The sequence below is a fragment of the Phocoena phocoena genome, chromosome 1 (genome assembly GCF_963924675.1).
Source record: "Phocoena phocoena chromosome 1, mPhoPho1.1, whole genome shotgun sequence".
Lineage (NCBI taxonomy): Eukaryota > Metazoa > Chordata > Mammalia > Artiodactyla > Phocoenidae > Phocoena > Phocoena phocoena.
This window is the reverse complement of record NC_089219.1, coordinates 131553525-131577632: the sequence shown is the minus strand read 5'-3', so window position 1 is coordinate 131577632 and position 24108 is coordinate 131553525. Positions and strand designations below refer to the sequence as shown.

At 46.9% G+C, this 24108-nt stretch overlaps 1 protein-coding gene across 1 annotated transcript in view; it reads right to left on the bottom strand.

Annotated features, from left to right (window-relative positions):
- Positions 1 to 1022: 1022 nt before the first annotated feature.
- Positions 1023 to 24108, bottom strand: part of TNN (tenascin N) — a 54421-nt gene continuing 31335 nt past the window's right edge. The window contains exons 8-18 of the mRNA XM_065888009.1: positions 22092 to 22355; positions 21141 to 21404; positions 19156 to 19419; positions 17675 to 17938; positions 15156 to 15286; positions 13615 to 13747; positions 13009 to 13160; positions 7755 to 7851; positions 6705 to 6872; positions 4252 to 4415; positions 1023 to 1947 (exon numbers count right to left, since the gene is read on the bottom strand). Coding sequence (XP_065744081.1) covers positions 1807 to 1947; positions 4252 to 4415; positions 6705 to 6872; positions 7755 to 7851; positions 13009 to 13160; positions 13615 to 13747; positions 15156 to 15286; positions 17675 to 17938; positions 19156 to 19419; positions 21141 to 21404; positions 22092 to 22355 — 2042 coding nt within the window. The 3' untranslated portion in view covers positions 1023 to 1806. The remainder of the gene's footprint in view (positions 1948 to 4251; positions 4416 to 6704; positions 6873 to 7754; positions 7852 to 13008; positions 13161 to 13614; positions 13748 to 15155; positions 15287 to 17674; positions 17939 to 19155; positions 19420 to 21140; positions 21405 to 22091; positions 22356 to 24108) is intronic.

Genomic DNA, 24108 nt, shown 5'->3' with positions numbered 1-24108 from the left:
GGGCAGGAATCTTGTGTTTGGTTCACTTCTATAGCAGCAGGGCACAGAGTAGAACCCAGCACAGAATAGGGCTTAATCAGTGTTTGTTGAATGAATGAGTTAATGAGTGGATGAATGACAGCACACATAATCCAGTAGTGCAAGGACCACATCTGGCTTGCTTACCTCTGTGAGCTCACCGCTGGCTCCCCGGTGCCAGAACACTGCCTGATAAACAGGCAGACACTTAAATTCTCCTTGAACTGATGAGAGAGGTGCAAGCACGTTTTTAAACCACTAGCCCCAACACTGACACTGTACTTCATCCAGACCACACTTTACCAGACCGAGAAGTTAACCAGGGCATTGCTCAGTGCACGTGTATAGGGAGCCAAGGGGATGCTGAAATTTTTAAAGGTTGACAAACACCGTTTCTGAAGTATGGCTTGGCATTCGGACAGAGGTTAAAACCTGGAGAACCCGAGGCAATAAACGACTCCAGCACCCTCGAAGAGGACCGCAGCTTTTAGGGCACTTGTCTTCCTCCCCACTCACCCACTTCCCGGTTCCAAATACCATTATTGGCCATCACACCAGTCAGAGGCCACGGCCAACCAAACTCCATTATAATGCACAGATGGTACCTTTGCTTGCACTTAGGTTAAATTTAGAATTCAAGTGTACTTACGTGGGGAAAACAACACAAGGCAAATGTTTTTTAATCAAGTGGTTTATTTTTTTTTTCTCGAATAGGAAATTAAGTTTCTTCAATGGTCACTGACTTTGCCACAGAAAAACCTTCCAAAGTGATAGGAAAATAAGCCAAAAGGATCTGACCTTGCCAAGTGTCCACTCAAACAATAAGCCTCTGGTGCTGAGCACTTTCAGGAAACCCGGGGGTCCGACAGGGCGGGCGGGGTGGGGGAGGGGGAGGGCGGGGGCAGGAGGGAGAGAGGAGGAAGGCTGAGGACTTGACAGTACGAAAGGGAGTCACAGGAAAGGGTCTTTGGGAGGAACCAATTACCAAGAGAGTCAAATTATTTAAAGTTGAAATAAGTGAGAATTTATTCACAACATACGCAGATCTACAAGAGTGATAATGCAGGTGGCTGGAAAGGGGGCACTTAAAAATAACAGTGACCTGGAAGCTGGGGTTTCCAGCACGCCGGAAACTGGTCAGAACACAGCAAAATTCAAATCCCTCTTGGTCCCTTTTGGTTCCCTTTATTCTTCCTCATAACATCAGCAATTATTTTTAAAAGGGGAAGATTTATGTCTTTTTCCTCAAAAAAGATTTTACCAATTTTCCAGTGGTAATGGAAGGTAAGTTTCAGGCTACCTCAGCCCCTTGTCGTCAAACACCCCTTTGGTGTTTCTTTTTAGACAGAAGATTTGTATTAGCAGAGCCCTGAATATATATATACCAATTTCCAGAGATTTCCAACTGAAGAAGCACTAGGTGATTCTTTATCCGCCGCCCCTTTTTTTTTTGCCCTAATCCCGTATGTTTGTTACTGAAGATAGAGCAGAAAACCTTGCAGTTCCAGTGCTGTCTTGCCCATACACATTGTGCAGCTATTTTTGTGTTGATTTTCAGGCCCACAATACAGGTGGGCAAAATGCAGGTGACAAGGAAGTGAGCTATATGGTTGGAAGCTTGGTGACATGCTTTGTCCTGCAGGTTATCGAGCCATCTCAGAAGCCAAGGGCTATGAGCACCCCTCAGACTTCCATTAGCCAGTCATTAGTACCCACCCCACCCCATGCTTACACAGGCCCCAACCCCGGGCTGGTCTCCTCTTGTGCAATAAGTGCATGAATGGGCCGTCAGAATGTTCTCGAATTTTCTCCCAGTGTTTGCTTCTTTCTGCCCAGGACATGTTCCCCGCTGTAGCCATGAGGGCGGATCTTCAACTCCACAAAAGGAATGGAGAACTCATGTCCTTTCCATGGCTCCCAGTTCACCCCCTACATTAAATAAATAAGTAAATAAAATAAATAAAACAAATAAATAGGGCTTCCCTGGTGGCGCAGTGGTTGGGAGTCCGCCTGCCGATGTAAGGGACGCGGGTTCGTGCCCCGGTCCGGGTGGATCCACGTGAGCCATGGCCGCTGAGCCTGCGCGTCCGGAGCGTGTGCTCCGCAACGGGAGAGGGCCACAACAGTGAGAGGCCCGCGTACCGCAAAAAATAAACAAATAAATAAATAAGCCAACATCAAGAAGAGGCACCTGGGAGAGGGTGGGGTGGATTATGGTACCAAAGAATGTTTCTTTGCCAGGGAAACTACTCCCTCTCTGCCTAGGGGAGAGACGAGGGTATTTATAAAGGCAATGAGACAGGAATCTAGAAGCGTGCTCCCTCTGCTGGGCAGCTGAGGTTAGACAGGCTGACAATTTGGAAGTCCCCTGTGGTTGGAGGATGGGGGGTGTGAGCCCAGGAGGCGGGTGAGGCCAGAGCAGCAGCAAAGGTAACCCGGGGTCAACCTGGCCAGCAATGATCGAATTATCTTTGCCTCACTTTTCCTTTACAAAAAATTAAAGGCAACAGTAAACATATTAATTGGCCAATTGTGGAAAATCATTTTCAATTTAGACTGTTTAGATATTAGCTCTGGGTAATAAATAGTCTGCTGAAAACTAAATCTCATTTTACAACTTTTGATGGGTGAGCACAATAATATTTAATTCACTTAATAACCTTGCAACCTGGCCAATAAAGAGCCCAAGTGACCAATTTTATGTATTTTAATTTGTGAGGTAAATAATAAACAAGAAGCTAAATGCCTTGCAGACTGTGAAAAGCACATTAAGCAGATGAATGTCTTTTATTAGCAAATATGGGGATGGTTTAGGGCATGCTGGCTGCTCATTTCAAATATTTGATCTCTGGTCACAGGCTTCCCTGAGTCAGCCCACATGCTGCCACCATGATTCACGGGCACACCCTCCATGGCTCCCCTGGGGACATATTTCTTCTTCCCTTTGAAAAATCACATAAGGATTGGGAGTCCCTGCTGCCTGGTTAGGACCAAAGGAATCAAAATGTACCTGGACTTCAGATGTCCTAATATTTACAGTCATATTGGTACACTATGTATGAGTTCTGGGGACAGGTGGCTTCCTGAAGGCTAGGATCAAGATCTAGGATGGGAAATGAGAAACCCAGGAAGGGGAGAGTTCATGGAGGGGATGGATTCATGATGGGTAGGAACAAAGATGCAATTTTTAAGAATCTGTGAGGGAGCAGGCAGGAGATGCCTGGAAGCTGGCGAGGAACCACGACGATGTTCCCGGGGCAAGAGGATTCAAGAAATCACTGATTGGAAAGTTGCAGAGCAAGGGAGCGGGGGAGGAGCCCTCGCCAGCTCCTGGCCCTGTGTGCACACTCCTGAACTGGAGAAACCAGTTTAGCACAACGCTCTGGGCAGACTTTGGGTGGCTCTGGATGAAGTGGATCCAAGGGTGGGTCTGACATAAGACAGAAAACTTTGTTTTCCCCGTGATCAAAGGACTGAGAAAAATAGCTCTGGTTTAACTGGATGAACGACTAGAAAGAATTCTGAAGTGTCTGTTACGGATAAAATGTTTGTGCCCCTCCCCCGCCAAATTGCATATGTTAAAGCCCCGACCCCACAACGTGAAGGTATTTGGAGATGGCGCCTTTGGGAGGTAATTAGGGTTAGATGATGTCATGAGGGTAGGTCAACCATGGTGGGATCAGTGCCCTTATAAGAAGAGAAGGACAGACCAGAGCTCTCTCTCTCTCTCTCCACACTATGTGAGGATGCTGTGAAAAGGTGGCCATCCACAAGCCAGAAAGAGCTCTCATCAGGAACTGAATCTGCTGGGAACTTGATCTTGGACTTCCCAGCCTCCAGAGCCATGAGAAATAAATGTCTGCTGCCTAAGCCATGCCGGCTATATTATTTTGTTACAGCAGCTTGAGCTGACCAAGACAGTGTCCATGTGTGAACTCGTAAAGTGAGATGGTGTGGGACCCATATCATCTCTATTAAGCGGTGGGCAGCCTGAGTACCTCCCTGCACTGAGTAAGGGTACAGCATTGGTGGGAATGTAGAGCGGGGAGGGGCTGCAGCAGATGGGCAGGGAGGGCCTTGACCTCAAGGCCATGGAGCCTGGAGAAGAAGTCTTACTGCCCTGACTGCTGGCAGCAGAAGGAGAGGGTCAGCCAAACCAGTCTGGAGGGTGTCACTCTAGGAACACAATATGGGAAAAGCCTGGGACAAAAAAGATGTTCACCTGTCACCTACCTCACTATGCTTGGTCTCCCCGTATCTGCCATTAGGGTTGGCCAAGTGGCAGTTCTTATACCACCAGCCGCCATGATGCGTCAGGGCACAGTTGCTGAGGGCGATATCATTGTCCCTGTCAAAGGTTGTAAACTTCCATCCATTGTGGTAAGTAAGAGCGTCCCCTGCAGGAGAGAAGACATGAGAGGGGAGAGCCCAAGTTTCATCCCTGAGGGCGTGATCAAACTCTGGCCTGAAAGAGGACTGGGGGCAGGAAAACCTCCAAGCATGAAAACGCCAGGGATCCAGTCAGTTAGGCCACAAGGAGCCACTCTTTTCTCAAAATCGCCAAGATGAGAACATGATAAGGATGAACAGATTCTCTTTCCGGGCTTGTCACCCAAACTTCAGGCCTGTTTCTCCAATAGCTTTAAAAGCATTTTCACCTAGAGGCTTCACAGTAAAATATCCAAACACCCAAAACCAAACTCCTCGACGCTCCCCATAGTACCTGACCACCCTCACACAACTAACCCCCTTTCTGTGCTCCTGTCTCTGCTTGAGCATCCTCCCAGTCACCCAGACTGGGTCCCCCCGAGCCACATCTGACAATCCTGTGTACCCCATTATCAAGCCCTTCCTTCTGCAGGTCACTCCTATATACCCCTGCACCCACGGCTGCCACCCTGGGCTGTTCTCATCTCTCTCCAGGCCTGTGTAAACACAACAGATTTCCTAGCTCTTCCGAAGCTTAAGCGTCCATTTTCATCATCTCAGGCCTACGTCCTCCCACGTGGAGTGAATTCCTCCTCCTGGCTTTTCAGGCCTGTAACTTGGCTGTACCCTTTGCACAATCTCACAGCCCACTATCCGCACAGGCGCCCTCCACGTGTGAAGTGGACGCAGCCATCTTCCATGCCTCTTCTCACCTGTTTCTCTCTGCCCTTCATCATTCCAAAGCCTCACCATTCCTCAAAGCCCAGCTCAACCCCACTCCTGAGGAAGATTCTCCTTATTAATCCTCCCACACACACACCTGAACTTCTAGGGACCTTCTGGGCACATAGGTACGATCAAGTGCTTCGTTAATCCTATCTAGAAATCTGCCTTAATTATTTTACTTGTATTCTACTATTTCCCCATCACATTTGTCATCCTTTTATAAGTTTACTTTTTAATTCAGCTCATAAAATGCAATAAGGGCTCATATCAATCCCAAGCTTAATCAAGTTCTGTTCCTACAATAACAATACTTCCATTTAATCTGATATCTGAGTTACCCATCACCTTCACATATACATTCTCATTTGATGCCCACAGCAAGCCTGAGGGGTGGGTCAGGCAGCCCTTAATCCCATAAGGAAACAAACTCACAGAGGTTAGACTCTAGGAATTTGTCACGGTCCCACAGTCCACAAGCAGCAGAGCCAGGACTCAAATCTCCGACCTGAGACTCCAAGCCCAGAGTTCCTTCTGAGACACCGATCCACAGGAAGCTTCTTTATTTCAACAGCAGGCTTTGATTATGCCTAACAAGGACGAGCTGTCTCTGACCATCTACAGCAATGGTTCTCAAAGCGGACCCTGAACTGTCAGCAGCTGCAACACCTGGAACTCGTTAGAAATGCACGGTCCCAGGTCCACCCCAGACATACAAAACCAGAAACTCCACGGTCATACCCTGCAGTCTGTGCTTTAACAAGCCCTTCAGATGACAGCAAGCCCTTCTGATGCCAGCTAAAGATTGAGAACTTTTGTCCTGCAACCTCATTCATTCATTCAGAAAAAAAAAAATGTATATATATATATATATATTTAAATAATACACACACACAATGCTATGCAAGAATGGCAGTCACACTGCTGAAGCCGAATGAGTGGTGGGCAGACACCATGAATTCTCTCAGAATGTGGGTTCATCAGCTAATGTACAACAGCCCGAACTGGGGGAGTATAAGAGGAGGGATTTTACTGGTGGGGGATCAGTGTGTAATGTACAGAAGTTCCAATTTTATGATAGTCAAAGACTGCTTCATAGCACAGGGAGATCAGCTCGGTGCTTTGTGACCGCCTGGAGGGGTGGGATAGGGAGGGTGGGAGGGAGGGAGACACAAGAGGGAAGAGATATGGGGATATATGTATATGTATAACTGATTCACTAACACACCATTGTAAAGCAATTATACCCCAATAAAGATGTTAAAATAAAGATGTTAAAAAATAAAATAAAATAAAATAAATAAAGAAGGGTGAAAAAAATAAAATAAAAATGTATAATGTGTTTAAAAAAAAAAAAAGACTGCTTCAATGATTCTGTTTAATCCCCTGCGGGGCGTGGGGCCTCACTTGTCAGTGAGGACAATTCACCGTCACAGAACAATATTCTATCCCCCCGAGACCCATGGCAGGTGGCCAACCAATCCTCAGACACACAGAGCAGGAGACCCCAGCAGGAAGGACACATTTTGTCTTACCTGCTGTGCCTCTGTATTTCCCAACTGTCAGCCTGTACCGCTCCTTGCTGGAGGCTACTCGGAAGGAGTCATATATGGCATAGGCAGATTCGTTGGCAGTCTGTAAGTCCACTCTCACCTCATAGCGGGTGGGCGTGCCTGTGGTGAGGTTGTGTAGCTTGTCGAGTCCTAGGAATCAGGAATGGAATTCCGGTCACCAATCAACCGGTGTGTGAGCACCCACCAGTGGCATCGGAGACTTTCAGCCCGCAAAGCTGCCTTAGCCTTTACCTCCGCTGCTAATGGGGGCCTTCCCTACACCATCTCTTCTGGGGGGCTCATTCTCTCATCCCATTATGTCTTTGGCACAGTCATGGAAGCCACATCCTCTGGGAGGGAGCGGAGGGGTTAATTGTGGGATGAATCTGCCCCCACTGACTCCTTCTCCCTCAAGCAGAAGCTGTTCTAGTTATCATCCACTTATCTCACCAAGTGGGAGAGGAGATCACCTACTGACTCTAAGGTCACCGAAGGGACTTTTGTACCAAGCAAACCACAAACATCATCTACTCTATCAGATGCTGAGTATCCGCGTTATGATTTTTTAATTCTTCATTTCCCAACTGATGTTTTTGGCTATTTCATTCTCTACGAACATCTGCTCCAGAATAGAGCAGACGTAAAAGGGAAAAAACAACAATGCCATAACGACTGGCATTACTAGCAGAATGTCAGGGACTCGTATGACCTCCCAGAGTCCCAATCAATCAACTATTTTTCTCCTCTTGTGGTTTCTGAAAAGTTCAGGCTGCAGGCAGGTTGTGCGGGCCTTAGATGCAGCATAAAGCCCACCCACCTGTGACAGTCCCACCCTCTCACACGCCCAGAGCACATGAGAACCTTCCCAGCGACACGGCCACACCAACGCCCCGGTCGGCAGGTTCCTCAGAGAGTTCCTGTCGCGCGGAGCTCTTCCTGAACGTGGTGAGCTTCCGCAAGCTGCCTGACCAGCTTTTCAGAGGGGAGTCTCCCATTTGCACCTCAGCCTTTATGCATGCTCAAAGGTCATACCAAGCCAGAACTCCCTCATGGGGTCCCCGAAGCCTTCCACGTAGGTCCGCCAGCGCTTGAAGAAATCCAGCTGCCCAGTGTTCCGCCTCTGGAAGACCTGAAGAGGGAGATGGACGTTTCCCTCTGACATACCTGAACAGACGTGGCTGAGCGACAGAGGGCAGCACAGTGGACTGGGGCTGCCCTGAGGATGAGCAGAGGGGACAGAAGGGAAAACTGACAGACGTGGCGATGGACTAGAAGTGGAGCTGAGAGAGAGGAGGATGTCAAGACTGCCTCTCGCGGTTTGGGCTCGCGGCGCTGAGGGCAATTCACTCAGCCGATCGCTGGGAAAGGGGCTGTGAGAGAGGACAGTTTCTGTGAGTGCCGCAGAGCTCATCTGGGGACCTGGTAAGTGTGAGTGACTTCTGAGGTATCCTGGTGAACAAAGATGCCATAGGAACCACTGAATGTAAGGGCTAGAGTTCGCAGGAGAGAGCCAGGCTGGACTTAGAAGGTGTACCTGTGTATCTGAGACAGTGCCAGGTGCTCAGCAAGTCCCCTTTCACTCTCCTCACCCCCTGAACACAGGGAGACTTTCTTTTTCAGCCTTTCTTGCAGCTAAGCTGGAACCATATGACTTGCTCCAACCACAGGACTGTAAACAGGAGCATAGCTTATGGGCTGGGGGTCTCCACACTCTCTCTTCCATTGCCCTGGGCCATGGTGCCACAGTGAAGGCCACGTGATGACAGGGCAGGGCCACAAGCTGTGATCAGCCTGAATTCCTGAGTCACCACTGAGAAGTGACTTCGCACACGTGAGAAAAAACCTTTTATGGGTTAAATAATTGAAATTTGGGGTTGGTTTGCTACTGTAGCATAGCCCATTCTATCCTAACTAACATGGAAAGCCACCAGGATGTTAGAGAGGAAGATGAAGCCACTGGAAGGATGAGACCACCTGGGAAGAAAACAGGAACTGAAAAGAGAAAGTGGCCTAGAATGAAGCCTTGCAGACCCCGAGATATAAGAGCCACACACAGCAGGATAAGTTCATTAAGGCGAAAGGGGAGCAACTAGGGACGTGAAGGACGACTGGGAAAATGCGGAATCAGAAAGGCCGCTGGAGAAAGGTGTGCCCAATAGTATCAAATGCTGGTGAGAAGTCAGGGAGCACGAGGTCCAAACTGTCCACAGAATCTGGTGACACAGAATCGCCAGTGGCTTGAGCAAAGGCTGTGCTAGTGAGCGACAAGAGCAGAAAGCAAACCGGACAGGGCTGAAGAGTGAGTGAGAAGGGACAACGTGGAAACGGAGGTGCGACTGTTTCATGAGAGTACAGGCTGCTTTCTTTTCAAAACTTCACGTGGAAACGGAGGTGCGACTGTTTCATGAGAGTACAGGCTGCTTTCTTTTCAAAACTTCCTCTATCTGAGGAAGGGAGGCAGTTCCAGTCAGAGTACATTGGATTCTTTTCTATGAAGTAAACCTAAAAAGTACCTAAAAGCTAAACACACCTACGTATGCTAATTCCTCCTGGCCTTGAGGGCCACGCTAGACACCATCCTAGCTAACTTCACAAATGAGTCTGGAACTCCCCAAGGCTGGAGTGGCATCTTCTTCTCCGCCTCCTTTCCTTCGTGTTCATTCAAAAGCAGACGCCCAACACAAAATCCAATCCCCCCCTCCTTTCCACCATGCTTCACACCACGTGCCTTGAAGTCGAGCACTTTATCTTGAATCTGATGAGGTAAACCTCCTGATACTTGAGAATTCTTGACACTTTTCTCTGGGAAGAGACGGGGAAGGAGGAGAGAGCAGCTTGCCCACAACAATGCCGAGAGCTCCGAGTGGGAGCTCACCACCAGCTCCCTGTCTGCTGGCCCAGGAGGCACTGAACGAAGACGGCAACGGGTGGGAGTCCTGGCAGGGCGTTGGTGAGTCCATCATTTCTATTCCTGAGCCTGTTGTCCAACAGGTTAGAAGCGGGAAGGAGGTGTCTACCTCAGAGGTGCTGGGAGGACTCGTGAGACAGGACACGTGAAAAGGATACAGAGCCTCTGAGCAGAACTTAGGGATCGTCATGGCGAACAACGACCCACCGCACTAACACTGCTGTTCCCTTTCCCATCTTTTCACGTGTCCGTCTTTTAGAGACGTCCCCTTCCTTTACTGGCTTCCTTCATTTCTTTTTTCATTTATTCACTTGTGTAACAATCACTTGTTGAGCATTTGTTAAGGGCTGACTCCAGGGCAAGAATATACAATGTCATTTTACAGATGTGAAAGTTCAGAAAAGCGAACAGCCAGAGTTACACAACTAACTATTCAGTTGCTGATGCAAATATAAAACACTGCCTCCTCATCTTTCCATGAGAAAGCCTGAAAAAACCAGCTCTACTGACCCTGTTGTTCAAAAAGCATGTCGTAAGATTCTGAGGCTAACTGTTAATTTCCTAGCACCTGGGACTACTCCTGTATCACCGACACTGGAATCCTAGGGCAGATGTGGGCACCAATGTTTGGTTCCACACACCCTGCATCAAATTCTGTTCCCACTGATATAATTAGTTATACTATAAGGTCAGGCTCAAATTTGATCCTGGTACTTGGTCTCTATCTCTAATCAATGAACACAGTGCCCAAGCATTTTTTAATTTGTTTTTTTCTTTGTTTGTTTTACTAATGCTTCAGCTTGGCTAGGGAAACTCCAAAAAAATGGTTCTGATGCTCTTGGCATCACTGTTTAGACCCAGCTCTATACTTACTAGCGGTGTCCTTGGGCAAGTTAATTAACCTTGACAAGCCTCACTTCTCTAAACTATTAGATCAAGATGTTAATAGCCCATTTGCCATTCTCTTAAATCAAGGCTTCAGCAAGGTCATCAATCATGATAAATCATAAAGTATAGGGGCCAGAGTCTGGCACATACATACAGATATAATAAGTGATTATTAGATCTCAGTAAATGTTAGCTTGCATTTTATGATATCAGATTCCAAATGAACTGACCCACGGGGATCATTTGTACATCTTGATCAGTCAGCCTTAACTGACTCAATCAGAATCTAGTCTATTCCCTTCTATGAGGTGAAAATACCTTATAGTGAACTACCTGGGGTAACAAAAGCCCCTTAGCAAGTAAGTCTCAAAGGAGAAAAGAATCTCTTTCTGCCTGGTTCTACACAACAGAGCTTCACTGCACCCTAGAACTTACTCACAGTCCTGAATGTCTAAACCAAGAGGAAAAAATGAAAATCTCATTTAAATGCCTGTGGAAAGAGCCTCTCGTGTAGTCCTTAGGACTTGCAGGATGGAAAACAAAGACGAAAATATGTGAGACACTTAAGTGTTCCCTGAGGGTCTTCATTCCAGCCTCCCACCCATAGCCTCAGTTAACTCACGGCAGAGTCCTGGCCTGTTAATCAAATTGGGTTTCTGCTGCCTGGAATGGAGAAGAATCTCCTTAAAGGGATTTGAGAAGCTCAATTTAGAAGAGCAATGTATTCATAAGATGATCATCTTTCAATGACAGCAGACTCCTGAACCCCCGCAAAACATGGAAACCGTCAGTAAAAGACTTGGTAGAGAAGTTTTCAGGACTCCGTATATTTTCTGGAGTGTGGTAGCTTTGAGGAGAACCCTATAGAATTTCAGTTCATATATTATCTTCAGGAGTCTGGGTGAGAAAACAAGACTTGGGAGGGGGTGGGGGACTGGCATTGTTTAGAACCCAGAGTGATTCTATTATTTCTAGAACTGACGTCTGTGTTCCAGTAAAGGTCACTTGCATGGGCAAGATGTAGAAGGCAAGATCCTTGAGGTCAGGGACTTTTGTCTGTGTGGTTCACTGCTGGTTCTTGAGTACGTAAAACAGTACTTGACACATAGTAGGCACTCAATAAATATTTGTGGAAAAATCATGGGTACTCCCAGGCAGACAGACTAGCAGGTCTCTTTCGAAAGGTTGCCCTAGACACACATCTCCTGCCCTGTGCGAGGCTGGCTTTCAGAAAGGTCACATTGGACAGAACAAACATCCTGCCAATGGGCATCTATGGGCACAAATGCAGGGAACCGGCTTCAAGCCTGAAGGGACAGAATGCTTAGAGCTACAATGGTGCTGATGAGAAGCAGCAGGTACAGCCCTGTGAGTCTGGTCAGGTGGAAGGCCTCCCGTGTTACATTCTGTTCCATTATTTTTTATAAGTCAATCAGGAATTTCCCCCATCCAATCCCATTACTGCCTTTCAGCCATCAGATGCAGCTGTGTGGATAATAAGTTTTCTTCTTTGCTGCTTATTAGATGGTATCATTGTATCGGTGGCTGTTCAAGTGTCTTTGGTTTTGCAGGCCCCTGAGCGAATGTGTAAATGAACATAGTTGGAGCTCTATGAGATCATGCTTTCTCCTCCCCACAGTGAGTGGTGGAAGCACAGTGGGTAGGACTGCAGGCTGATTTGGAGCAGTGAGATCCTCTCTCTGTTCGGGTACAGGAAGAAGGGGGTGGGGGAGATGGAAAGATCAGATTGAAACTCTCAAAAGCAGCTCATCATATAATTGGATCAGGCAGATGCAATCAAAGAAGGTACCATGTGGTTTACTGGTCCACAGAGAGTAAAACCTCCGCATGCAAGAGGGACAGTCAGAACATTGCCAAGTTTCCTTCTCTCAGGTTTTAGCCTTTCGTATCAAAGTTCCAAAGGCCTTGCTTCTGTACCGTGGAGCCAGGATACAGAACTTGGACAACGGCTCCAATTCAGAGGACTGAGCCCACAAAGAGGCCATGTGTTTCCATCTTGGATGGCCTGAGATGACCCACTGGGAAGACCAATGACCCAGGAGGCTGGAGTCCTAAAATCTGGTCCCAACTTTGTTATTAACTCATGTGATTTAGCCAAGGCACTTCTGCTCTTGGGCTTCAATTTACCTATAAAATATGAACAATAATCTCTCTCACTTACTCTATAGCTTATGTGTGAGGGTCATGTTTATGAGAGTGCTTTGCACAGAGTAAAATGTAGGCTAACACATGTGTAAAGGGCATTAGTAGACAGTGATAAACCCACAAGCCTTCCCAATCATCAGCCTTAGTTTACAAAGCCTGCTCTACCCCAGGAGTGAAGTACTTCGGGCTCTATTCTTCCAGTGGGGTGGGATCTCTTTAAAAACAGCAGCAAGCCACCAAAGCTCCTCCCTCCCATGTATGAAGAAGAAATAGAGCTTCCTGGCCTGAGAAACAAGACACTGCCCAGGGCTCCGTGGGACTCACGATCCAGCCACCTCCATCCGTGTCCATGTCACAGTACACCTGCAGGGGCCAACTGGCATCCCCGTGCAGGTAGACGGTGTAGAGACCACTGGCGACGTTGCTATTCTGCTGAACTTGACTGCAGTCCGAAGGGTGTGGAAAACGGGCACCAACTGGGAGCCAAGCAGAGGGACAGTGTCGTTAGGAGAAGGGCGAGGGAGGAGGGGAGTGGGGCTTGTCCCCTATTTTAACATTATTATGTTTAGAAATTATTTTGGAACCCCCTACTACTTTGCTTCTTCCAACTCTTCACTCACGTCTTTTTTTTCTCACTCATTCTGCTCTCATGAAACCCTCCAAATGTATTAGAAATAAGGTCAAGTTCACATCATTTCCTCCTCCTCCGACCCAACTCCTCTCTCACCAAATAACACTATTCCACTCCCCTCCTTCGTCTCTCTACCATGGGATGGGTTTCTTTTGAACTCATGACCCCACTTCCATTTCCCCCTGTCTAGAGAAATCCAGAATCCTGTAGCTACTTGCTCTTCCTTGGACACCTCTTCTGGCCTCTCCAATGCTTGTCCTCCACTGCATTCTTACGCAGAGTGCACGAGCTCACGTTACCTGTGGAAAGGGTGGTGGATACACTCCTGCTCCGGCGATCACCCTTCAAGGCAACCAAGGAGACAGGGAGGGTGACACCCTGCTCAAGGCCTTGCAACTCAAACCTCTGGTCCCCTCTTCCAAGCTGCACCTCCTACCAAACAAAGGAGACAGTAGACATTCATTTATCTCCCCCAGCACCCTAGGCGTCAATAGTATTCCCTGGTGCTAATGACAGAAGCTACCTGGGAGGGTAGAGTTTTGTCTCTTTGAGGGCTCATTGGCAACCCAGAATCCAAGTAGGTTCTAGCTGCTTCTCTGAAGGGCTGTGCCATGGAGATTCAGCACTTCTGGGAGCTCTAGCTGGAAACCAGCCCCTAGCACTGCCACTGGGAGAGCACCCACTAGGTGTCCTGGCGACCTCTGCCCCCCAAATACATGCTGGGGCACCAACCTCAGCCACCACTGGAAGAAACAGGCTGGCAACACCAGGCTGAGAAGTTAATGGGAAGGTGAAGCAGGCTATGGTTATCTGTGAGGCAGGGAGAGAGTTGGTTTTTCAATAACCTTTCTTCTGAAACTGTCTTACTTGCTCTATAAACATAGGGTGAACTTTCCTGGCAGGACTGTCATAAGCATTAACTGAGATAATGAATAAATCAAGGGGCCCTTCCTTTTCTCCTTCCTCTCTTCTTTTTTCCTTGTGAAGGAGAGAGAATAATAACTTCCCACTTGGACAAGTTACGAAAATGTGCTGGCCTTCAGATTCCAGACGGGAGGTATAATTCTTGAAATAAGGGTTAATCAATTCATTCAATAAATATTTATCGAACACCAACCAAGTGCTAAGTTCCAAGCACTTTAGATACAAGGATAGTCAAAACAGACAAAAATTCCCCGTCCTCATGGTGCTAACATTTATTGGGGAAGACAGACATTAAACCAAATAACATGGAGCAGACTGTGTGGCCAGCAGATATGTGACGGTCAGCTAGGAAGGAGCAGGCACAAAGTTTAGTCCTATAAAATGAGACCACACGGGACTTCCCCGGTGGCGCAGTGGTTAAGAATCCGCCTGCCAATGCGGGTTCGAGCTCTGGTCCACGAAGATCCCACATGCCGCGGAGCAACTAAGCCCATGAGCCACAACTACTGAGCCTGCGCTCTAGAGCCCGCAAGCCACAACTACTGAAGACCGCGCACCTAGAGCCCGTGCTCCACAACAAGAGAAGACACCGCAACGAGAAGCCCGTGCACTGCAACAAAGAGTAGCCCCCACTCGCCACAACTAGAGAAAGCCCGAGCGCAGCAACAAAGACCCAACGCAGCCAAAAATAAACAAATAAATAAATTTATTTTTTAAAAAATGAGACCACACATAAAATGTCCACAGATGACCAAGTTTAGCATTGCCCCTTGCACATAGGTGGTGATCAATAAGGATCAACGTGTTCATCGGCAGGTTGCCATGGGGCCACCTATCAAGCTGGCTGGCCCAAGTGAGTTGCTTCACAGGGAGGCTGGGCAGGGGCAGAAGAGAAAAGACAAGGAGCATCCAGTACCTTGACAGTGCCATCTGGGAATTGGTAGGTCAGAATATAGCCATCGATCTGAGCAGAGGGGGGTGTCCAGGTCAATACCCCACCAGACTGTGTTACAGCAGACGGATGAAGGTTTTGGGGAGGGTCAATGTCTGTATATAAAACACCAAGTAATTATTATTACTAAGGTAATGAGAAAAGGTAATTTTTGAGGTGTTGGCTTATGTTTTCTCCCTATATATTCTCCCATTTTTCTTCCTCCCATCAAGCAGGTAGCAGGCTCCATTCTTCCTTGCCACAAGGCCTTTAGGATCCGTGTTTCTAAAAGTATAAACCCACCGAGGACAAGAGGATTAAGGAACAGGGAGTTGGGTGAGTCCCAGAGGGAGTGAACCTGGGCTCCCACCTCCCCAGCAGATCTCCAGAGAGCAGTGGATACAAGCAATCTGAATCAGCAGACAGATTCCCTGAGATCGCAGGGCTCCCAAAGTGGCAAGAAGGATGAGGGAAGGCAGATCTGGAAGGTCCCTGCACACAGAGGCACTCAGCAAACAGCTACCCAGAAGGATGACCGAAATACTGGATGGGACTCCCTGGCCTTGGAAAACCACCCAAGACCTTACATACAGCCCTGGGGAAGGAGCGTGACCCTAAATTTCCTGAGATTTCCAACTAACCAGCAGAATGGGAGCTTATGATGGAAATTAAGTTGGTATAGAAATATAAAGTTTGGGGAATTCCCTGGCAGTCCAGTGGTTAGAACTCCATGCTTCCACAGAAGGGGTCCCGGGTTTGATCCCTGGTCAGGGAACTAAGATCCCACAGCCCCATGGTGGCATAGCCAAAAAAAAAAAAAGAAAAGAAAAGAAATATAAAGTTCTATGTCTTATATAACTAAGTATGCAGTCTAAGATGCATACCCTGTACAGAATGGGGAAGCGGGGGAGGTGCTTGTATAAAGGAGGAGAGAAAGGAAGAAAGGGTAGTAGAGATGTAGGAAAACCAGAGATTTCTTCTGGCTCCTATGCACTTTCCCACTCAAAACACCAGAGGGAAAGTGTGGGTGCGTGTGTGCACTGTAGACCAGGAAAACTAAATCTCAGCAAAAATTCTAGTCAACACCACGATAATTGGCCAGATTCTTTTAACCAAACAAGATATGAATGGAAATTTCCATTTTGAAAAATCATTATCATAGGAGGTGATTTTAATTTAGAAGTTTCCAAAAAAGATGTCTCCAAGCTATTTTCTACCCAGTAGCATTTCAGCTGAGAACTGAATTGCAGTATTTTAATAGAAATCAGGCAGCTATCGCTTTGAATTAGGATATTTTGACAAATTTTGAGCTTCTGTAACATCAGCTTAGTGTGACTTTCTAAAACATAATATCTGGTATGGATTTTCTTCCATCCATCACACGGAAAAACTGAATTTCCTGCTTTCAAAATCAAAGCAAAACCTTAACTATTTAAATATCTCAAGTTGGCTTCTGCCACCTCTTTGACTGCCCACCCATCCCTGGGTTATGAACTTCAGATGTCGTCTTAGTTCTTTCCACATTTCTGCAAAGTAGAAAGAGGAAATATTTTTGTCTTTAAAAATGGGGAAAGTGAAGCAAAGAGAAGATGAAGAAGGAAGAGTGGAAGGAAGGAATAAAGGAAAGAAGAAGAGACAGGAAGACAGAGAGAGAGGGGAAGGAGGAAGGGAGGGAAGGGGAGGGGAGAAGGAAGGAGGAAGGTGCTGGTTGCCTCGGGAGAGCGGCACTGGATGTCAGCACTGGGATGGGGACAAGAGTTTTTCTTTCTACATATCTTTGTTTAGTTTGAAAAATTTTACTATCAGCATGTATTACTTTTTTGATTAAAAACTTCTGTTCATTGCAACTAACAAAAATAATAAAGGAATCAAGGCACTTCTAATGCCAGTGGCCACGCATGGCGTACTCGGCCACACAGGGGATGGCCCAGGCCTTGCCCAGACTGTCTAAAGAGGCCCACGGATGTCAGGGTGGGCTCAGTGATCCTGTCAGGTCCCTCTGAGGCCTGATCGTGGTGATGCTCGGCGACACCAGGGGCCTCATCACGCACAGAAAAGACAAGCAGTCCAGGCCCCATTGGTCGCCAACTGTAGTAAGGGGATGAAGATGCTCCACCACTGCCCCCAGTCTGGAGATGGAAGCAGAAGAGGCTCCTTGCCTCCCTCCTCCCTAAACTGAGGTCCAGCCAGGTTCTCCTAGCCAGGGCAGAGAGTCTGGGAGCTTGGCTGGGTGAGGTGGGGTAGGAAGGGAGGCTACCTTTTGCACAGCCATCTTGAAGAGTCACACAGTCTTACTTTCACACCACATCCTCTACACTCTTTCATCTTCATCTGAACTGTCCTGTCAACATACATTACCTTAAAAAGGTGAAAAGGGAAGCACTTTGAAGAATGCCCACAGGAGAAACACTGTGTTCCCTGCTCCGCTCCCCAGCCGATGTGGAGGAAGACTGTTTCCTGATAGGAGTGAAGAGTTTGATGCCCCCCGTCGTCCCTGACAGTACCTGTCGGGGCTGTGGTGTTGGCCTTCCTGCTCTCCCGGTCCCCCTTCTGGGCCCACACGTGCACCGTGTACTCCACGCCCGGCCTCAGGCCCGTCAGGACGGCGCTGCTCTGCTCCTTCCCCACCGGAACCTCCCCGGAGTCTCCTTCAGCAGAGGTGTAGCACACCAGGTACCTGTCAATCACGGCCTGCACCGGGTCCCAGGAGACGGTGGCCGTGTTCTCTGTCACCTGGTCGGTCACCAGGTTTTTGGGGCTGTCAATGTCTGAAAGGAAAAATGCTGATCAATATGCACTATTTATAGGCCACAGAGTGCGGAAGCTCACAGCCATTTTTCTTGGGGTGACACCCTTTCATGTTTTGTGGTTTTTCCATCTTGCATGCTCCAACTGCATCATGGACATATGTCTTCTCTCCCCAGGAAGACTCTGACTCCTCAAAGAGAAGGCACAGTAGACCAAAGTCTAAGCATCTATACTATTACCTCTACCAAGAGTTTAGCAAAACAAATTTCTTTTTTCGTTTTATAAGCATATGTCAAAACACCCACTAGATGTAAGGCATGGGACCAGGCAGGGTGCAGGGTCCAGTTCAAGAAGACATGGTCTCTGCTCACAAGCAGCTAATATTGATAATTTTGTTTCTAGCATCATGTCAACGAAGACCTCCCATTTCATGCAAGAAGATTCTACTGGCCAGGTGCAAATGTAAGCTCCCAGAGGAAGAGGGCTGTATTCTACTCCCTCGGGGTTCCCACTGCCTAGTAAGGAAAAGGGCTCATGGAAAATGCTCAATATGTGTTGTTAAACAAATCAGCAAAATTAAAATCGAGTTTTAATATCCTTTAGCATATATAGATTCACTTGTAATGATGGTTTGCTGGCTAAATCATGGTATAGAAATATGATCATACATCTCTTTCACAATAAAATGAGAATATAACCTAGAAATTATACCTGAAAAAAACACAATATTGTAAATCAACTATACTTCGATTAAGAAAAAGAGCATAACATAGAAATTACTCTTATCCTCCAAACTAGAATTATCATATGATTCATTTACAGTAAAGTAAACCACATACAACTACTCACTCTGGTGGATATAAAGTCTACTTTTTTGAAGTTGAATTTTGAACATATTATGATTAATATTAATGACATTTCAATTCATTTCCTGTTTCCAATCACAAACTCAATAGGAGACCCTCAATACTGAACAAAAGATTCACACACTCAGAGGAACAGTGGCTGGACATACCATGCAGTCATAGCAGACTTGTAGCTTGGAGACTGCCAGGTGGACCTGACTTGTCAAGTTAAAGGGAAATAAGAGATGGCTTGTAGTCTATTATGAAGGAACACCATCATGCTCTTCATTAAATCATCAACTCTGCCAGTGTGAGTTCAGGAAAACAAAACATGACCAGCCGTAGGCTTAACAGGACAGGGCTTACGTTCCCGAAGAAAGATGCTCCATTACCTGTCGGGGCCGTGGTGTCGGCCTTCCTGCTCTCCCGGTCCCCCTTCTGGGCCCACACGTGCACCGTGTACTCCACGCCCGGCCTCAGGCCCATCAGGACGGCGCTGCTCCGCTCCTTCCCCACCGGAACCTCCCCAGAGTCTCCTTCAGCAGAGGTATAGCGCACCAGGTACCTGTCGATGACGGCCTGCACCGGGTCCCAGGAGATGGTGGCCGTGTTCTCTGTCACCCGGTCGGTCACCAGGTTTTGGGGGCTGTCAATGTCTGAAAGGAAAAGTGCACTATTGATAAGCACCAAAGAGTGAGACGATGTTTCTTGGGTGAGGTAGCCTCCGTTCTAAAGGTTTTCCCATCTCCTTTGTGGATTTTCAGTTGTTTCATGGACGTAGATCTCACCACAGCTGGACTCTTGGATCCTCAAGGAGGCAGCACAGGACAGCAGAATGAGCACTAGGTCAGGGTCACAGGAGCTACAATCCAGTCCCAGCCTGAGAGGCAGAGTGGAGGAGCAGGTGGAGCCTTGGGCTGGAGCCAGGGAACTAGGCCCAGCTCTGCCATCAGCCAGCGGTGGCCCTGGACAACTCTGCTGCCTCTGGCTGGGTCTCCACTCCTCATTTGTAAAACGTGGGCCTTGCCAAACAGATTTTAAGGTACCATAATATTCCATGAATATTCCACAAATCTGACTCCATGAATCATCAGCTAACTTTGTGAACTGTAGAAATCATTCACTTCTCTGTACCTGAGGTTTCTCAACTGTAAAATGGGCATATTGATTCTTGCTCTACCCGTCTCAACAAAGCCCTCTGAGTACCAACTAAATGAGGAATATAATTCTCATTATTTGCTGGTAGGAATGCAAAATAGTGCCACCGCTCTGGAAACAATTTGGCAGCTCCTCAAAAAGTTAAACATAGAATTACCATATGGCCCAGGATTCCACTCCAAAGTATGTAGCCAGAAGAATTGAAAACATATGGCCATACAAAAATTTGTACACAAAAACTTGTAGCGTCATTATTTATAATAGCCAAAAAGTGGAAACAACCCAAATGCTCATAAATTGACAAATGGATAAACAAAATGTATTATATCCATATAATGGAATATTATTTAGCAATAAAGTGAAATATTGACACAAGCTACAACATGGATGAACCTTGAAAATATTATGCTTAGTGATGAAGCCAGTCACAAAAGGCCACATATTATATGAATCTATTTATATGAAATGTCCAGAATAAGGAAATCTCTAGAGATAGACAGTAGTAGTTTCCTAAGGCTGGGGGAAGTAGGGATGGGAAAGACTGCTAATGGTATGGGGTTAGCTTCTGGGGTGATGAAAATATTCTGAATTAGACAGTGGTGATGGTTGCACCACTCTGCACATACTAAATTACACACTTTAAAAGGGTAGGTTTCATAGTGTGTAAATTATAACTCAATAAGTCTGTTCTTAAAAAATGAGGAAACAGAGATGAAAGAACTTTACAAAGTATGAACCGTTACTGTATAAAAATGCAAGCTTAGGATCCTGAGAACAGAGCACACAGTACTCAAAGAGGATTTATCCACTAAGACAGCAATAACTCTTCCCTGTTCCAAAGAGATTACGCCAGAAGCCATTTTCCTAAAGTACTTAGCTCACAGATCCTAACATGTGGTTTCTTTTTATTTCTTCCCTTTCAAGAAGAAATATTTAATGATTGATCACAAAGGAAATATACAATTGGAGGAACAGTCGGTGGATAACACCAATCACCATTTACCTTCACAAGATCAAAGTGTGAGGCCAAGTATGAGCTCTTCATTATGATATAATGTGTAAAAACAGAGTGAGGGTTGGTGTGTGGTTTGACAGGAGTCTACCATCCTGCTCTTCCAGAAATCCTCAATTCTGCCAGTTTTAGAACAGAAAAACAAAACTTGACGTGCCATAGACGGTATGACAGGGCTTACATTTTCAAAGAACAATGCTCCATTACCTGTTGGAGCCTTGGTGTCGGCCTTCCTGCTCTCCTGGTCCCCCTTCTGGGCCCACACGTGCACCGTGTACTCCACGCCCGGCCTCAGGCCCGTCAGAACAGCGCTGCTCTGATCCTTCCCCACTGGAACCTCCCCGGAGTCTCCATTAGCAGAGGTGTAGCACACCAGGTACCTGTCGATGACGGCCTGCACCAGGTCCCAGGAGATGGTGGCCGTGTTCTCTGTCACCTGGTCAGTCACCAGGTTTTGGGGGCTGTCAATTTCTTTAAGAAAATGTTTGGAAAAAAAAAAAAAAGAAAAAAGAAAATGTTTGGGAAAACCTAAGCTTTGAAGCCATGTAAGAGATACCCACCACCCCATCACTGCGATTTTTATCTCCTAGAGCCCTACTGGCACAAGGCAATGGTATTCCCATCCAGAGGGCCTGGTGGGAGTCAAGGAAGAAAGTAACCCCTGGTTCTCCATCTCAAAGGACTGCTCATTATAAACTTGACATGCTTCCCTGGCTTTCAGCTCCCTAAAATGTGGGAGGAACAATGTCTTCTTAGCAACATTATGGCACATCAAAGCAATCAATTAGACATCTGCCATGACTTCAGGGTATCTAATTTATCACTTTATCAGGGGCTACTTCCCAAGCAATCATTCTGAAAGTATTATCACGAGCGTTGCAATGACCAGAGCCTATCAGTGTCTTTGCTGGGTCTGCTAAAAACACGGCCACTGCACAACTTTACTTCTGTCTTCTGCTTGATTGAGTGGCTCCATTGGCAGCTGTCAATGTCAGGGAAGCGCAGCACTTGAGATCACCACTAGAACTCACCGTCTTTTTTGATCTTTAAGATTCTCTTTGCAAAGTCTCTCAACTCAAGCCGCATCTTTTGGTACCGTGTACACCCAAATTCACACCCTCAAAATTCAATTCTAATTGACCATCTTTTTCTTATTACCTGTCGGGGCCGTGGTGTCGGCCTTCCTGCTCTCCCGGTCCCCCTTCTGGGCCCACACATGCACCGTGTACTCCACGCCCGGCCTCAGGCCCGTCAGGACGGCGCTGCTCTGCTCCTTCCCCACTGGAACCTCCCTGGAGTCTCCTTCAGCAGAGGTGTAGCGCACCAGGTACCTGTCGATGACGGCCTGCACCGGGTCCCAGGAGATGGTGGCCGTGTTCTCTGTCACCTGGTCAGTCACCAGGTTTTGGGGGCTGTCGATTTCTTTTTAAAAAGGAAAGGCTGAATTTTAGAGCCAAGCGGGGACATCCCAACTCCTCATCGTCATTCACTTTATCTTTATTAGCAATACAATTCCATTGAAAACATTTTCCAGGGAAACAAGCCACTGGATATTAAAACAGGAAGGAATTAGATCTTCTCCAAATTTATCAACATGGAAGTTTTCTGTCCTTCTAGTTCCCACGAAAATAAAAATCTCCTGAGCAACAAGATAAGCCACCCAAATGGCAACTGAAACAACCTCTTTTGCTATCTCCATGGTATCTAGCTATTTTGTTTCACAGAATTTGAGAGCTGAGAAGTTACATCTTTCAAGCTTCTTCTCTTGTATAAAAGGGGAGGAGAAGGGAGACCGGGCAAAATGAAAAGACTCCGAGATCCAACTGTTTTCTTGTGTTAAAACCTAGACCAGTTTCCTCTGAATTTTGAGCCCTCCCACCTTCTGAAGGACTTTGTTCCCTTTCACCTACCCTCTTACCTGCAGCATCAATCTCTCCTCCTCTACCATTATTCCCAGACAAACAAGCTCTAGATCCCTCATCCCCCTGCTCAACTGACAGGCTTCTCAGGAGAACCGTCTGCATATCTCAGTTTCACTCCTCTCCTCCCATTCACTCCTCAGCTCAATGAAGCTTGGCATTTTCTACAGCACAGCACTACAACTGCTAGTCTAGGTCACCAACAACTCCATGTTGCCAAATCCTATGGACACTTGCCATCCTCGCGTTGCTCGACCTTTGAGCAGCATTTGTCAGAGCTGAGCCACTCCCTCTGCCTTGAAACACTCTCAGCTCTTGGCTTTCATGACTACACACTCCCCTGGGTTTCTCCTAACCCCTAACTCCTCCTCTTCAGTCTCCTTCATCAGCAGCCTAAAAATGTCAGGGTGCCCAAGGTTTCCTCTCTTCCTCTCTCCCTACAGGTGATCTCACCCATGTCCACAGCTTTCAATCTCAGCCAGATGCTCACAGCTCCCCAGTATGTATCAACTCTGAGCCCTTGACTTGTATCTACAACAGCATATCCACCACATTGCCTAGCATGTATTAGACACTCAATAAATATTTGTGGAATCAATAAATAAGTCACTCAGTTAACCAGGGAATCTCATGAGTATCTCAAGCTCAAATATCTAAACGTCTTAACGTTCCTCCTCAAACCTATTTATCGCTCAGAAAATGATGCCCCAATCATCCATGTTACTCAAGTCAGAAACACAGGTCATACTTGGTCCCTCACTTTCTTCCTGTCCCACACCTCATCCATCAACAAATACTGTCATTTATGCCTCCCAAATATGTGCCCAGATATCCCCTTTTCTCATCCCTACTGCCATCACACATGTCCAAGTCATCACCACCTCTCCCCTGACTTTATTAAACTTCCCCCTTCTACCCTTATCATCTCTTCCATTTATTCTCCTCTGGCGTGAATAACTGTTTAACAATGAATATTGCATCATGCCACTCTTCTTCTAATAAGTGTAGCACGTTCCCTCCTTGAAGCACCATGTGGTCTTGTATGATCTGACCCTTCTTCCTTCCCCCATCGTCTCATGCCACTCTCTCTCCCATCCTCAATGCTCCAGCAACACCAGCCTTCTTTCAGTTCTTCAACCATCTCATGCTGTTCCAGCTCAGGGCCATCACACATATTCTTCCCAAAATGGCTAGTTTTCCCCAATACACATTCTCCCCTTCCTCTGCAAGCACACTGCCCAACAGATCTCTCTGCA